The sequence below is a fragment of the Loxodonta africana genome, chromosome 4, assembly GCF_030014295.1.
Source record: "Loxodonta africana isolate mLoxAfr1 chromosome 4, mLoxAfr1.hap2, whole genome shotgun sequence".
Classification (NCBI taxonomy): domain Eukaryota; kingdom Metazoa; phylum Chordata; class Mammalia; order Proboscidea; family Elephantidae; genus Loxodonta; species Loxodonta africana.
In genome coordinates, this window is record NC_087345.1 from 35,883,093 (window position 1) to 35,896,271 (window position 13,179).

The following is a 13,179-nucleotide window of genomic DNA, read 5'->3' on the forward strand; positions in this document are numbered from 1 at the left end:
GAGAAAGGTGGTAAGAATATGGACTGAAGTGGAGAATGATTTGAGAGATCAAGGTAGCCTTCAGGCATAAAGGGATTTGGTTTTCTTTGAGAAAACATCAATTCTGTTTTTATAGGTGTTGGGAAACCACTAAGTCCTGAGAGATGTCGGATGCTCCTGGCTTTAAGGATAAATGTCTTAGCCAAAGGATATAGTGGCATTTCCTTGGAGACCCTCAAGCAAGTTACTGAAGTATTTAATGGTAATGCAGTGGATCCCTGGGTGGGCCCTTCACTGAGGCTGGGCAGGTACCATAGGGTAGAATCTATTGATGGGATGGTGAGGAATTGGCTGGGAAAAAAGAAAATAATTGAGATGAACGGAAAATGATCTTGGTAAGAATAGTTAGAGATGGGGGGGTGGATAAATGGGACAGGGATGCTTACTCCCACGTACATTCTACATCACCCTTCACTTAGCATTTGTCATCTTTAAGACCAGAGCAAGCTCCTTAGTCTGGCCTTAAGTTCAGGCTGAACAGATCCTTTGATCCAGTGGTACCTGAGTGTGGTTAGTGAAGCATCAAATCAGCTGGGGAGCATAATGATTTCTGGATGTCCATCCCAAAGATTGACTCAGTAGCTCTGGTTGGTGCCTGGGAACCTGAAATCTTAATTTTCCCCAAACTTGAAAAATTGAAATCCAACTTCTTGCAAAGGTATAACGGAAATGCGAAGAGGTTAATGACTTGTTTGTGGTCACAAAGCCAGATAGCGGAAGATAGGCAGCTCAACTCTTTAGAGCTTACTTCTTGAGACAGGGCAATTCCAAGAGGCCATTGTCTCTTCTCACCAACCAATATAAATTTTCTAGGTCAGCAAAGGCTCCAATGCTCTTTGTGAGAAGGGAGTGGAAGGAGAAGGGTCCGTGTAGTCACATAGAGCAGAACACCCCATGCTATAGATACACGTGGCCCATAAATATACTATGCCAGTTGGGGAATATCAGTTTGAATGAATAGTCTATAGCATATAAGGCCATGATGAACAGACTTGTAGTGATTCTAACACCCATTTTTACTCCCACCCTAGTCTACCTTACTTAAAAACCTAAAATCTCAGATAATACAGATTTGGCCTTGAACCATCTGTGCTTTATGGTGAGTCTAAGGCACCTAGGCATCCTAGGGCTCTGAGAATTCCCCAAGGTGAGTTATGATCTGGAAATTGGCCTGTGGATGGCACTGATTTATCCTACAGACGTTATTCAGCAGTTGTAAGAAATACTGGTATCAGGAGTCTGATTAGACTTTAGAAAAATGAAGCCTCTTTTTGGTAACTTATTGGAGCTTTATTATGAAATGGTACATGCTCATTTACAAGTGGTAAATGGCGGACTAGGTGACCAGGAAACTGGCAAAAAAGAAGAGACTAAGTTACCTATGACCTTACGTCCCCAGAGAACCTCTGTTAACACTTTCGTGTACATATCCTTCTAGAACAGTGTATATTATTTTCCTAAAATATTACCTTTTGCTTTGTCGTGCAAACATGTCTCCAAACATTCTTCAACAGCTTTTAATGAGTTTGTACTGTTTGGTCACATGAATATACTTTAATTTCATATTTAGATAATTTCAAACTTTTTGTTCTTATAAACAAACAACAGGTAGTTCCTGATCAAGCCTTTAAGGTACATCGCTAAAATTTCTAGAAATTGAAGTATTAGGTCAAATTAGAGCACGTACATTTTGAAAACTTCCCTACTGGGAGGGTTTGCCTTTCCTCCCTCTCTGCTCCCTCCCTTCCTTCCTTCTTTCTTTCCTTCCTTCCTTTCTTACTTCCTCCCTTCCTTTCTCTCTCTTCCTTTCTTCCTTTCTTTCTACAGCAACTCAGCCAGGTCCCTTAAGCATTACTGTGCTTGAGGAATTCTCTCTCCCCAGGCCCTTATGCCATAAAGTGATACTAGATAGAGTTTTGGGTGGGGGGTTTGCTGGCAAAACAAGAATAGCCAGAATGAAGTACTCACGAAGTAACTGGTGCCTCCTTCTCTCCTAGCCTCCTGCCTGCCTTATGTTCCAGAGAAAGGAACAGTTGGCGCCAGTGGAGACCTTGCCCCACTCTCTCACCTTGCTCTCGGGCTAATTGGAGAAGGGAAGATGTGGTCTCCAAAGAGTGGCTGGGCTGATGCTAAATATGTAAGTTTTTAGAAACAGCTGCTATCTATTATTGAAGTAATTTACTAGATTAATTTCCCTAGGCTGATCCGTGGGTGTACTTAATCACTTAATCCTTATTAAACAAACAAACAAAAAACCCTAAACCCATTGCCATTGATTTGACTCATAGCAACCCTACAGGAGAGAGTAGAACTTCCCCCATAGGGTTCTCAAGGCTGTAAATCTTTATGGAAGCAGACTGCCACGTCTTTTTCCCAAGGAGTGGCTGGGGGTTCAAACTGCCGACCTTCCGGTTAGCATCTGAGTGCTTAACCACTGCACCACCAGGGCTCCTTTAGTCCTTATTACTTATCACTTCACCCTTACAGCACCCCAGTGAAGGAGGCACTGTTATTGTGTGCCATCAACTCAATTCTGATTCATAGCAGCCCTGTGAGGAAGGCACTACTATCCCTATTTTATAGCTGAGACAACTGAAGCTTAGAAGTCAGATTAGGCAAGAATACGAACTTCTATACCAGACTGTCTGCTTTCTGTGCTTGGTGGTGACCTTGGTAAAGAGGTGCAGCTGCTAGTGTTAAATGAGGTATTGACGGCTCACTGGTAGAATTCTCACCCTCCATGCAGGAGACCCAGATTCAATTCCTGGCCAATATCCCTCATGCGCACCACTACCCACCTGTCAGTGGGGCCTTGTGTGGTGCTGTGGTTCTGTTCAGGTTTCAGAGGAGCTTCCAGACTAAGATGGACTAGGAAGAAAGGCTTGGTGATCTACTTCCGAAGATCAGCCAATGAAAACCCTATGGATTACAATGGTCAGATCCACAAGTGATCATGAGAAAGGCACAGGACCAGGCAGCATTTCGTTCCATTGTGTATGGGGGGGGTCACTGTGAGTCAGGGGCCAACTTAACAGGAGCTAACAACAACAGCTAGCGTTAATCCCAGGGATTTACTTCTGTATCTAAAATACACCCAGTGCCTCTCAGTGGGGTCACATACCCACCGCAAGTTTATTTAGTAGCTGGTCTCACAGGGGCAGAACAGTGGATCATAGCACTTCTGTATAGCCTCTGAAAAGCATGTCCCATTTTCCCCAAGCTCCTGCCCTGGTGGTTGATCAGAAAGGCTTGTTTTGATAAAGCTTTAATGTTTTCTTCATCCATCCCTGACTTCCATGAGAGTGACCCAAAGTATTTAAAGTGTCATCTCTGCTCAGTTGCTGGGAGAGTCCCTAACAGTAAGGGAAGTGGCAGGGGGCCAGGGAGGAGGAGGAAAACGTTAAGGGGATAGATAATCCTGTGGTGTTAGAGGTTCCAGACCATCTTTCTCCCATTCAACCACACCTGATTATTCCCTATGCACAGTGTGCCCCCAGCCATCAGCCATCAGCCTGATCGTCCTGAACAGTAAATGCAAGCGTGTCCTTGTTTAAACCTGTAAGGCTTCCCATTGTCCTTCGGGTAAAGTCTAAACTAAAGTGATTACAAGAGTCTTGTTTGTCACGTTATCCACCGTAATCCCTCCCCTCCCCTCAAGGTCCTATTTTACAGAAAGTGGAGATTTCTTGTAGCTGGAATGTGCTATGCTAGGCACCTAGATCACTCCTGTTCTTCTTTCTGATAAATCCTCTGGGAAGCTTCCTTCTTTGCTTATCTGGTTCTTTTCCCAGCCCCTAAGTTCTTTTTGGAAACTCTGGTGGCGTAGAGGTTAAGAGCTACGGCTGCTAACCAAAGGGTCGGCAGTTCGAATCTGCCAGGCACTCCTTGGAAACTCTATGGGGCAGTTCTACTCTGTCCTATAGGGTCGCTATGAGTTGGAATCAACTCGACACTCCTGGGTTTGGTTTTGGTTTTGGTTAAGTTCTTTTTGCCCTGCAAAGGTTGAGAGCTACGGCTGCTAACCAAAGGGTCGGCAGTTCGAATCTGCCAGGCACTCCTTGGAAACTCTATGGGGCAGTTCTACTCTGTCCTATAGGGTCGCTATGAGTTGGAATCAACTCGACACTCCTGGGTTTGGTTTTGGTTTTGGTTAAGTTCTTTTTGCCCTGCAAAGGTTGAGAGCTACGGCTGCTAACCAAAAGGTCAGCAGTTCAAATCCACGAGCCTCTCCTTGGAAACTGTACAGGGCAGTTCTATTCTGTCCTCTAGGGTCGCTATGAGTCAGAATGGATTCGACAGTGAGTTTGTGAGGGTTTTTTTTTTTCCTATCCTCTTGAGGGTGCTGAGCTCTGGTGGCACAGTGGTTAAAGCAATCAACTGCTAACCGAAAGGTCAGCAGTTCGATACCACCAGCCTCTCCACGGGAGAAAGATATGGCAGTCTGCTTCTGTAGAGATTTACAGCCTTGGAAACCCTATGGGGTCTCTATGAATCAGAATCCACTTGACTCTTATATCATCTTATCTTTTTCCACCTCACCCTATCCACTCTGTATTTCTTGGAGCACTTAACATGCTATTACTACAATTGCCCCTTGGCTTGTCTGTCTCCATTTTTCTTAACCCCAGTCCCAGCCCCAAGTTAGGAGCCAGAGACTGCTCCTCTCTTTGCTCTAACACCCAGAACAGAATCTGCTATGTATAGGTATTCAGACACACCTGTCAATGGACATAATAAATGGTTCTGACACTTTTTCTTTAACTCCCCCTTCCTTTTTCCATATCGTTGTTGTTATTAGTCACTGTCAAGTAGACTTCGACTCATAGTGACCCCCTGTGTTAACAGAGTAGAACTGCTCTGTAAGGTCTTCTTGGCAGTAATCTTTATGAACTCAGATCAACAGGGCTTTCTTCCACATCACCACTGCGTGGCTTCAAACCACCAGTCTTTAGGTTAGCAGTCAAGCTCAAACTGTGTGTGCCACCCAGGGACTTTTCCTTCCTCCATAGCTCCCCCCCAAAAATACCAAACCCATTGCCATCAAGTCGATTCCAACTCATAGCGACCCTATAGTACAGAGTAGAACTGCCCCTAGAGTTTCCAAGGAGAGCCTGCTAGCTTCAAACTGCCGACCTTTTGGTTAGCAGCTGTAGCACTTAACCACTACACCACCAGGGTTTCCTCTTCCTCCATAAAAGAAGACCTTAATTTAGTGACTGTTTTTACTTTCAGAGGAAAGTTAGTCTGCCCATTTCTGCTCAGGAATCTGTTTCTATTAGGCCCATAAAGTGCTCTTCATACGTCCTCACACATTTGCTACGTAAGCGAGGTGCTGTGCTCTGAGGGTTGCCAGTGTTTGTTGTTGTTAGTTGCTGTCAAGTCAGCTCTAACTCATGGCAACCCCATGTATAATAGACAAAACATTGTCCAGTCCTGCACCATCATAATAATTGTGGGCAAGTTTGAGTCTATTGCTGTAGCTAGCTACTGTGTATTTTGAGTGCCTTCCAACCTAGAGGGTGCATCTTCTATATTGGACTCTATTGGGCAATATTCTGTTGTGATCCATAGGGTTTTCACTGGCTAATTTTTGGAAGTAAATTGCCAGGCCTTTCTTCCTAGTCTGTCTTAGTCTGGAAGTTCCATTGAAACCTGTCTACCATGGGTAACCCTGCTGGTATTTGACCTTCAACATCATAGCAACACGCAAGCCATCACAGTGTGACAAACTGACAGACAGATGGTGGTGCCAGTGTTTAGATAATTAGAAATGAGGGTGGAGGGCATTTTGGGTCAAGCTCTGGAGGCAGGAGAGTGTGCAGGCACGAGGAGCCCAGTCTTTCCTAAGGAAAGAGTGTGTATCTGTCAGTTTCCATCGTCTAAGGTAGAAACTGAATACAAAGGGCCTGTTGTTGCAGCCCATCAAGTCAATTCCAACCCATAGCAACTCTATAGGGTAAAGTAGAACTGCCCCATAGGCTTTCCTGTGGGTGTTATCTTTATGGGAGCAGATCACCAGGTCTTTTCTCCCACAGAGTGGCAGGTGGGTTTGAACCTCTGACCTTTTGGTTTGCAGCTGAGCATGTAACCGTTGCACCACTGGAGCTCCTACAAAGGAAACCAAAATTTAGGATTGTTCTGTAGGCAATAGAGCCCCTGATTTTTTTAAGCCCAAAACTTATTTGAAAGATAAGTCTGCTTTCAGACTAAAAACAGAATTAGGGAATAGACCAGAGGCCATGAAGAGAGCAAATTCGTGTGCATCTAATCTTTTATAAGACAGACCTTTGGGCTTAAATGTTTTATTGGGTTCCGTATGAAATCAGAACCAGGCTGGTATTTCATTTGATAAACATTTTTATCTTTTTAATCCCCCTCTACAGGTACTGAAAGCCCATGGATTGAAACCAATTGTTTTGAAACCAAAAGAAGTAAGGAAACTAAAGGACAATTTATTCCTATTACCCATTGCCGCCTAGCCAATTCCGACTCATAGCGACTCTATAGGACACGGTAGAACTGCCCCATATGGTTTCCAAGGAGCGCCTGGTAGATTCGAACTGCTGACCTTTTGGTTAGCAGCCGTAGCTCTTAACCGCTACACCACCAAGGTTTCCTTGTTCCTATTAGCAGGTCTTTATCTTTACACTATTTTCATTCTTAATAACAGTATTAATGATTCCCTAAAAAAAAAAATGTGGCTTAATGCTTGTTGAAAGTTGATCATTGAAGAGAGAGCTCCTCAATAAGCATTTAAAAAACTCTTCATGCCACAAATGCTTAGGGGATTCTTTTACAACTTAAACTTCAGATCAGGATCCAGGATGCTCTAGCTAACAGTGTTGGACCAGAATTGTCTCAGTGTGTCTTGCCTACAATGATGACAAGTTAAAGAGGAAATGTAGTAAGATTAAGAATTGGAGATTTTATGTGTAGTCTACACTCTGAAGCTACCATTCCTGCCTTGAGGATGGAGATAAAAACCAGTTGCTGTTGAGTTGACTCCAACTCATGGCAACCTCATGTGTGTCAGAATAAAACCGTGCTCCCTAGGGTTTTCAAAGCTGAATTTTCAGAAGTAGATTACCAGGCCTTTCTTCTGAGGCACCTTTAGGTGGACTCAAACTGCCAACTTTGTGGTGAGCAGCTGAGCGCCACCCAGGGATCCCTAAGAATGGGGATATGTAACAGGTAATCCATTTGTCAGATTTGCTAAACTTTCACATAGGATAGCACTTAATCCTCAAGTGTTTAAATAAGCATTACTGTCCTGCACTTTGGAAAACAGGAACAAACATAGTTCAGCTGACTGGCTGATTTTTCTCTTATGAAAGCAAATGACATGAAATCAACTTGTATGTAGGTTAGTTACAATAAACACAGTAGGAAACACTGCTCTCCCTCCCAATAGGGTCTGGCACTCATCAACGGGACTCAGATGATCACCTCCCTGGGCTGTGAAGCTGTAGAGAGAGCTAGTGCTGTCGCGAGGCAGGCTGACATTGTGGCGGCCCTGACTCTGGAAGTGCTCAAGGGCACCACCAAAGCCTTTGATACTGGTCAGCATGGTTCTTCCCTTTGGTTGCTATTCATTCAGTCAGAAGGTGGTGGGGTGCGATGACCAAGGTCTTTCAATACGGGAGTTGTAGGATGAGTGGTAGGGAAGAAGAGTGGAAAACCCAAGTCCTGGCGGCATGTGTAATATAACTACAACTTTGTCTAAGTTATGCCACACTTGATCCTTGAAACGACCGTGTTTTACAGACAGCAGCTGACCCTGAGAGTTAAATGACCTGCCCCAGATCACCCAAGCCCAATGCCCATCAAACTATGTGTTGTCTTAGGAATCTGTTCATGGAATTTTAAAACTAGAGTAGGATTAGGGTTGGTCCCCATTAGAAAATTGGGAGAGATGAACTATAGAAATGGTACCTTATCTAGAGTGTGGTGAATTTGAAAGATTCCCTACTGTGATAAGAAGTAGGACAGAAAAATTACTCAGTTAAATTAGTCACCGTAGAGCTTTCTCCCATTCTCAGCCTAAATCTCATAAGGGTAGGCACATTGTCTTGAGTTGAATTCCCAGTGAACTCAACACACAGTTTGCACTCATATAAGTAAAGGAGAAAGAATAAAATCAGTAAGGAGAAGCTGCTTTTGGAGCTAAGTTTCTAAATTTGAGTGGTAGTTAAGGACGCCTGGGCCTTTTGAGGGTCATGTCAGCACCTGGGATAGTCCTGAATTATCACTGGTAATTTATTCCAAATATAAGAAATACTTTTCCTCCATCATTAATTCTAGACATTCATGCTGTTCGCCCTCATCCTGGGCAAATTGAAGTTGCTTTCCGATTTCGGTCCCTCTTGGACTCCGATCATCACCCATCAGAAATAGCAGGTCTGGACATGTTTATGTGAGTGAGCACATTTGGTTCATGTTTAGTGAAAGAATTAGTAACGTGTCCCTGTCTTATCTCTTCTACCTCTTCCACAGAGAGTCACAGGTTTTGTGATCGTGTTCAGGATGCATACACCTTGCGCTGCTGTCCACAGGTAAAAACAAAACCCAACAAACTGTCTTTTTTCCCCCAAATTCAGGAGGGGTGGGTGGGGAGGAATAGAGAAGGAGGAAGGTGTTAGAGAATCTAACGAAAAGAAATCCAAATTTCTTTACTGCTTCCATTAAAAATTATGTATAACATACCTCCATTTGCAGTTCTATGAAGTTTCTATTCTTTGATTTTCTCTGGAATTCTTTGCCCAACATCCTCATCAGAAGAATCCACTAGCAAACTTGCTGTGTTGGTTTAATGCCCTAATTGTTTTAAACTCTTAGTAATAGCACCATTTTAGCTAGTTAATGGAGTGTTACTGGTACTCCCTGTTAGAGCTTGAACCAGCCAGTCAGTTGTGTTTACAGGAGAGTCTAATTGTATCATTTCCAAATTCAAGTGCACATCCCAGGGTGTACCTTATTTGCATTTGACAAATCAGACGTAAATCTTTATAAATGAATATGTAAGGATTAACTTTAAAAAGAAATGCAGATGACCTGGGGTGGCATTAGTCATCCAGTATTGGCAGATGGCACAGTTTATTACCATACAGCCATGTCATGTGACACGGCACAGTGCCATCAGTAGGGTGGTATGGGGGTGTGAACCACACCAGGTGACACCGGATCAGAGGAGGTGACACCAAAATGACTGGCTATAAAATTTTTGTGCAGTGTTTTGGTAGAAATTTATCATTTTTTGCAAGAATATCCCTATAGTTAAACAACGAAAACATTTTTGGTAAGCCCAGCTTACATGTATTGGTATAGCTACAAGGCTAAAACTCTAGTCGGGATCCACCGATGGCAACAGAAATGGGAGTTTGCTTTCTGAAACTTTGCATGTGCTCCAGGCAGTGCTGTCATTATTACCCAATTACAGTGATGCTTCAAATCACTTGGTTTCGCCTGCAAGCGAGCTCGTGCTGTTGTTTTCGTTGCTGCCAGTGTTTTTATAATGGCCGAGTTTGTCAAATCTTCTGGTGCTTTAACTACAGTATTGTGGTAATTAGTATTTGTGAACCAATATCAATAATATTTTTGATAATGAAGTAATTAGAGGAAAAGGAGAAAAATCAAAAAAGGCTTCTGCTCGGTTACTAATAATGTAACTAATAATGTTATAAGTCAATGTAGAGACTTTACAACACAGTTTTGTTAGTATTCATATAACTTAAGAAATATTACATTTAAGCAATTTACAGCTGTAATGATCACGTAGTTCTATGATTAAAATTGATAATAAACACTATTAAGGATTCTGTGTGGTCTGGTACAGGAGGAGGTCCTGGGGGGGGTGACACCATGAGTTATTTCACTGGGTGACACCAACCCTAGTGACACCACTGTACTGGCAATTGGTTGAATGAGAAATTAATAAGATTCTTAAAAACGAAACAATACTTGGGTTTGTGCCCAGTCCTAGTCTATAGAGCAATAGTGAGACTTCCCTAGCATCGAAGACCTCATCTCCTTTTACTCAGCAAGTTCTATCCTAGCTAGCTTATTAAAAAATAGATGAAAAACCTCTATGTGGGAGAATTGCCAAATTAGCTCTACCAAAACCAAACCAAACCCATTGCTGTTGAGTAGATTCCGACTCATAGCGACCCTATAGGTCAGAGTAGAACTGCCCCATAGAGTTTCCAAGGAGCACCTGGTGGACTTGAACTGCTGACCTTTTGGCTAGCAGCAGTAGCAGTTAACCACTGTGCTATCAGGGTTTCCAATTAGCTCTACAGTAAGAACAAATCCTAGTTTTAAACCTCCCTGCTGTTCTATGAAGGAGCCCTGGTGGCATGGTGGTTAAACACTCAACTGCCAAAGGGTTAGCAGTTCAAACCTACCAGCCTCCCTCAGAGAGATGTGGCAGTGTGCTTCCATGAAGATTTACAGCCTTAGAAACACTATGGGCGGTTCTACTCTGTCCTACAAGGTCACTATGTGTTGGAATCAACTCCACAGCATGGGTTTGATTTTTCTGAATATTCTATGTGACAGGCACCATTTTAAGTATCTTCCTGCATTAACTCTTTTAATCTTCCCATCTGTGAGATGTTGTTCTTATTAGCTGCTGTCAGGTTAGCCTCAACTCATGGCAACCCAATGCACAATGGAATGAAACACTGCCCAGTCATCTCCATGATTGGTTGGGGAAAAAATGTTCCAGTGTGATCAATAGGATTTTCACTGGCAGATTTTTGGAAATAGATTACCAGGCTTTTCTTTGTAGCCTGTCTTAGTCTGGAAGCATCCTAGCAACATGCAAGCCTCCACTGCTAGACAGGTGGTGGCTGCATATGAGGTGGACTGGTCTCCAGCATGGGAGGTGAGAGTCCTACCACTGAACCACCAATGCTTCAACTATGAGATAGGTACTCTGATTCCCATTTTGCAACTGGGGAACTAAGGCACAGAAGTTAAGTACTTCGCCCAAGGTCACACAGCCGGACCTTTACTTCTGGGAGAATCTAGAAGTCAGGCACTGCTTTAGGGCATGTGACTGTCTTGGGGACTGGTGCAGAGTAGCTGCCATATTCGTGAGTACGTTCCAACACAGTACCTTCAATATTCACGAACTGGATGATAGTTTCCATCTAAATGATTTCTCTGTATCATGTGTAAGAGTTCATTTGGATTATCTTATTCACTTGTCACAAGCCTTAGGGTAAGCACTGTTGTCTAAGTCCGTTTCTGTTCCAACTACAAATGTCAGTAACTTATCCAAAACCCGTTGCCATTGAGTTGATTCTGATTCATAGTGACCCTCCTACTAAAAACCAGAAATTGAACCTGCTTGTATCTAAAGTTGGCATTCTTTCTCCTACATCATGCTGTATTGTATGTGGACTCATTTTATAATGAATTTATTCTAATTTATTTCAGTGAGCATCCTGAAGATCTAAAATAAAAATATCTTCAAATACCAAATAAACAGACCATGATTTTCATGGTTATAACTACAAAACGCTTTCTGGGGAAAGATTGAAGATGTTACCTTTTAAGAGTATTAGTACCTGAGAATACACTTAAAGGATTCAATTGATCATGTATCTTATTTTGGTTGCATTTTAGGTCCATGGTGTGGTGAATGACACAATAGCATTTGTGAAGAACATCATCACCACAGAACTTAACAGTGCAACAGATAATCCCGTATCCTTTGATTGTTTACTAAATTATAATTACAGGTAGTCCCTGACTTAAGATGTGGTCTGTTCCGATGACTTCATCGTAAGTCAATTCTGACGTAAGTTGAATATTTTCAGTATCTTCATAAATCTGATCTTTACTCATTTTGGGGGTTAGCATGAGAATGATGACATCAGCAAAAGGTGCACTGCAATGTTGTACGTAGTACCTAGTACTAATGATAAGATGTAGGAAGAAAAGAAAAGACCAGTCATATGTGAGGTTTGTCATAACCCAAATACGTTGTAAGTTGGGGCAACCTGTGTAGAATTCCAGGGGGTAATTTTAATACCAGCTGGAGAGATCATTTTGTGTAATATCTCAGTTCAGTTACTCCATTCCATAGAGCAAGTATCTGAGGCACAGAGGTTAAGTGACTTTCTCAAGTTCAGAGCTGGTAAGTAACAGAAGTAGGCCTGTGAACCTAATCTTGGGTTCTGATTCTAACATGCTGTGTTATCAAAATTGATGCATTAAAGATTAATGGATGTATTCCGAGCATTGGCTGAGATGTTTCATGAAGACAGTTGCCTTAAAACCTCTGCCAAAGTTGTTAGTAGACGGATGAGGGCCTTCCAACATGAGTGTGATTGAGTAGGTTGACATTTATCCAAGCTTCCTGGTTCTAGTGATGCCATGATTCAGTAAACAAAAGGCAACCTTTTAACACTTACCAAAGCATTGATCAAATAGTTATGGTCTTCCCCATCCCAAGTCTTTATTTCTGATATTGACTTTACTCAATTCCACGCTTACATACTTGTAATATAAGAGAATAGTAAGTGCACTCCCATTTCTCAAAGGTGGAACTCTGCTTTTCTTAATGGTGTGGCTTGTCTCAGGACCATCTTGTTTTTGCTTGTGGAATGCTCTGTGAGGGCTTAGTCCCCCAGAGGTTGACATGATTGGTCAGGAGTCACACTGGCAAAGTCTTCACAGAGACAAGACTGCCTTTGAAGACCATCAGACCCCCTAGGAATCTATTTATCATATTTTATGTCTCTACCTTCACTCTCAGAGCCCTGGAGGTGCAGTGGTTAAGCATTTGACTGCTAATCAAAAGGTCGGCAGCTCAAATCCACCAGCCACTCCTTGGAAGCCCTATGATACTGTTCTTCTCTGTCCTATAGAGTCAGCTCGAAGGCAACGGGTTTGTTTTTTGTTTTAGTTTACCTTCAACACTGGAGAAAGAGTTGAATTGGAAGCCCTGGAAGCTGGAGTTAGCAGATGGATTCATGGCAGCTGTGTAACCTCACAAGATGTTTTAGGATGTGTGTTTTATGTTCTCTCAGATTGTTTTACAGCTAAGCCAACTCCATACTAAGTAACTTTAGGATTGTGTTTCTTTCAACTCACTAACCCAAAAATAGAATAGTTTCCATGAACTCCATGTAG

General features: G+C 42.6%; 1 protein-coding gene across 1 annotated transcript in view; it reads left to right on the top strand.

Annotated features, from left to right (window-relative positions):
- The window catches only part of HAL (histidine ammonia-lyase), a 41,023-nt gene that overhangs the window by 9,373 nt on the left and 18,471 nt on the right, over positions 1–13,179 (top strand). The window contains exons 8-14 of the mRNA XM_003405270.4: positions 116–241; positions 2,037–2,176; positions 6,423–6,470; positions 7,451–7,598; positions 8,341–8,436; positions 8,533–8,591; positions 11,668–11,748. Coding sequence (XP_003405318.1) covers positions 116–241; positions 2,037–2,176; positions 6,423–6,470; positions 7,451–7,598; positions 8,341–8,436; positions 8,533–8,591; positions 11,668–11,748 — 698 coding nt within the window. The remainder of the gene's footprint in view (positions 1–115; positions 242–2,036; positions 2,177–6,422; positions 6,471–7,450; positions 7,599–8,340; positions 8,437–8,532; positions 8,592–11,667; positions 11,749–13,179) is intronic.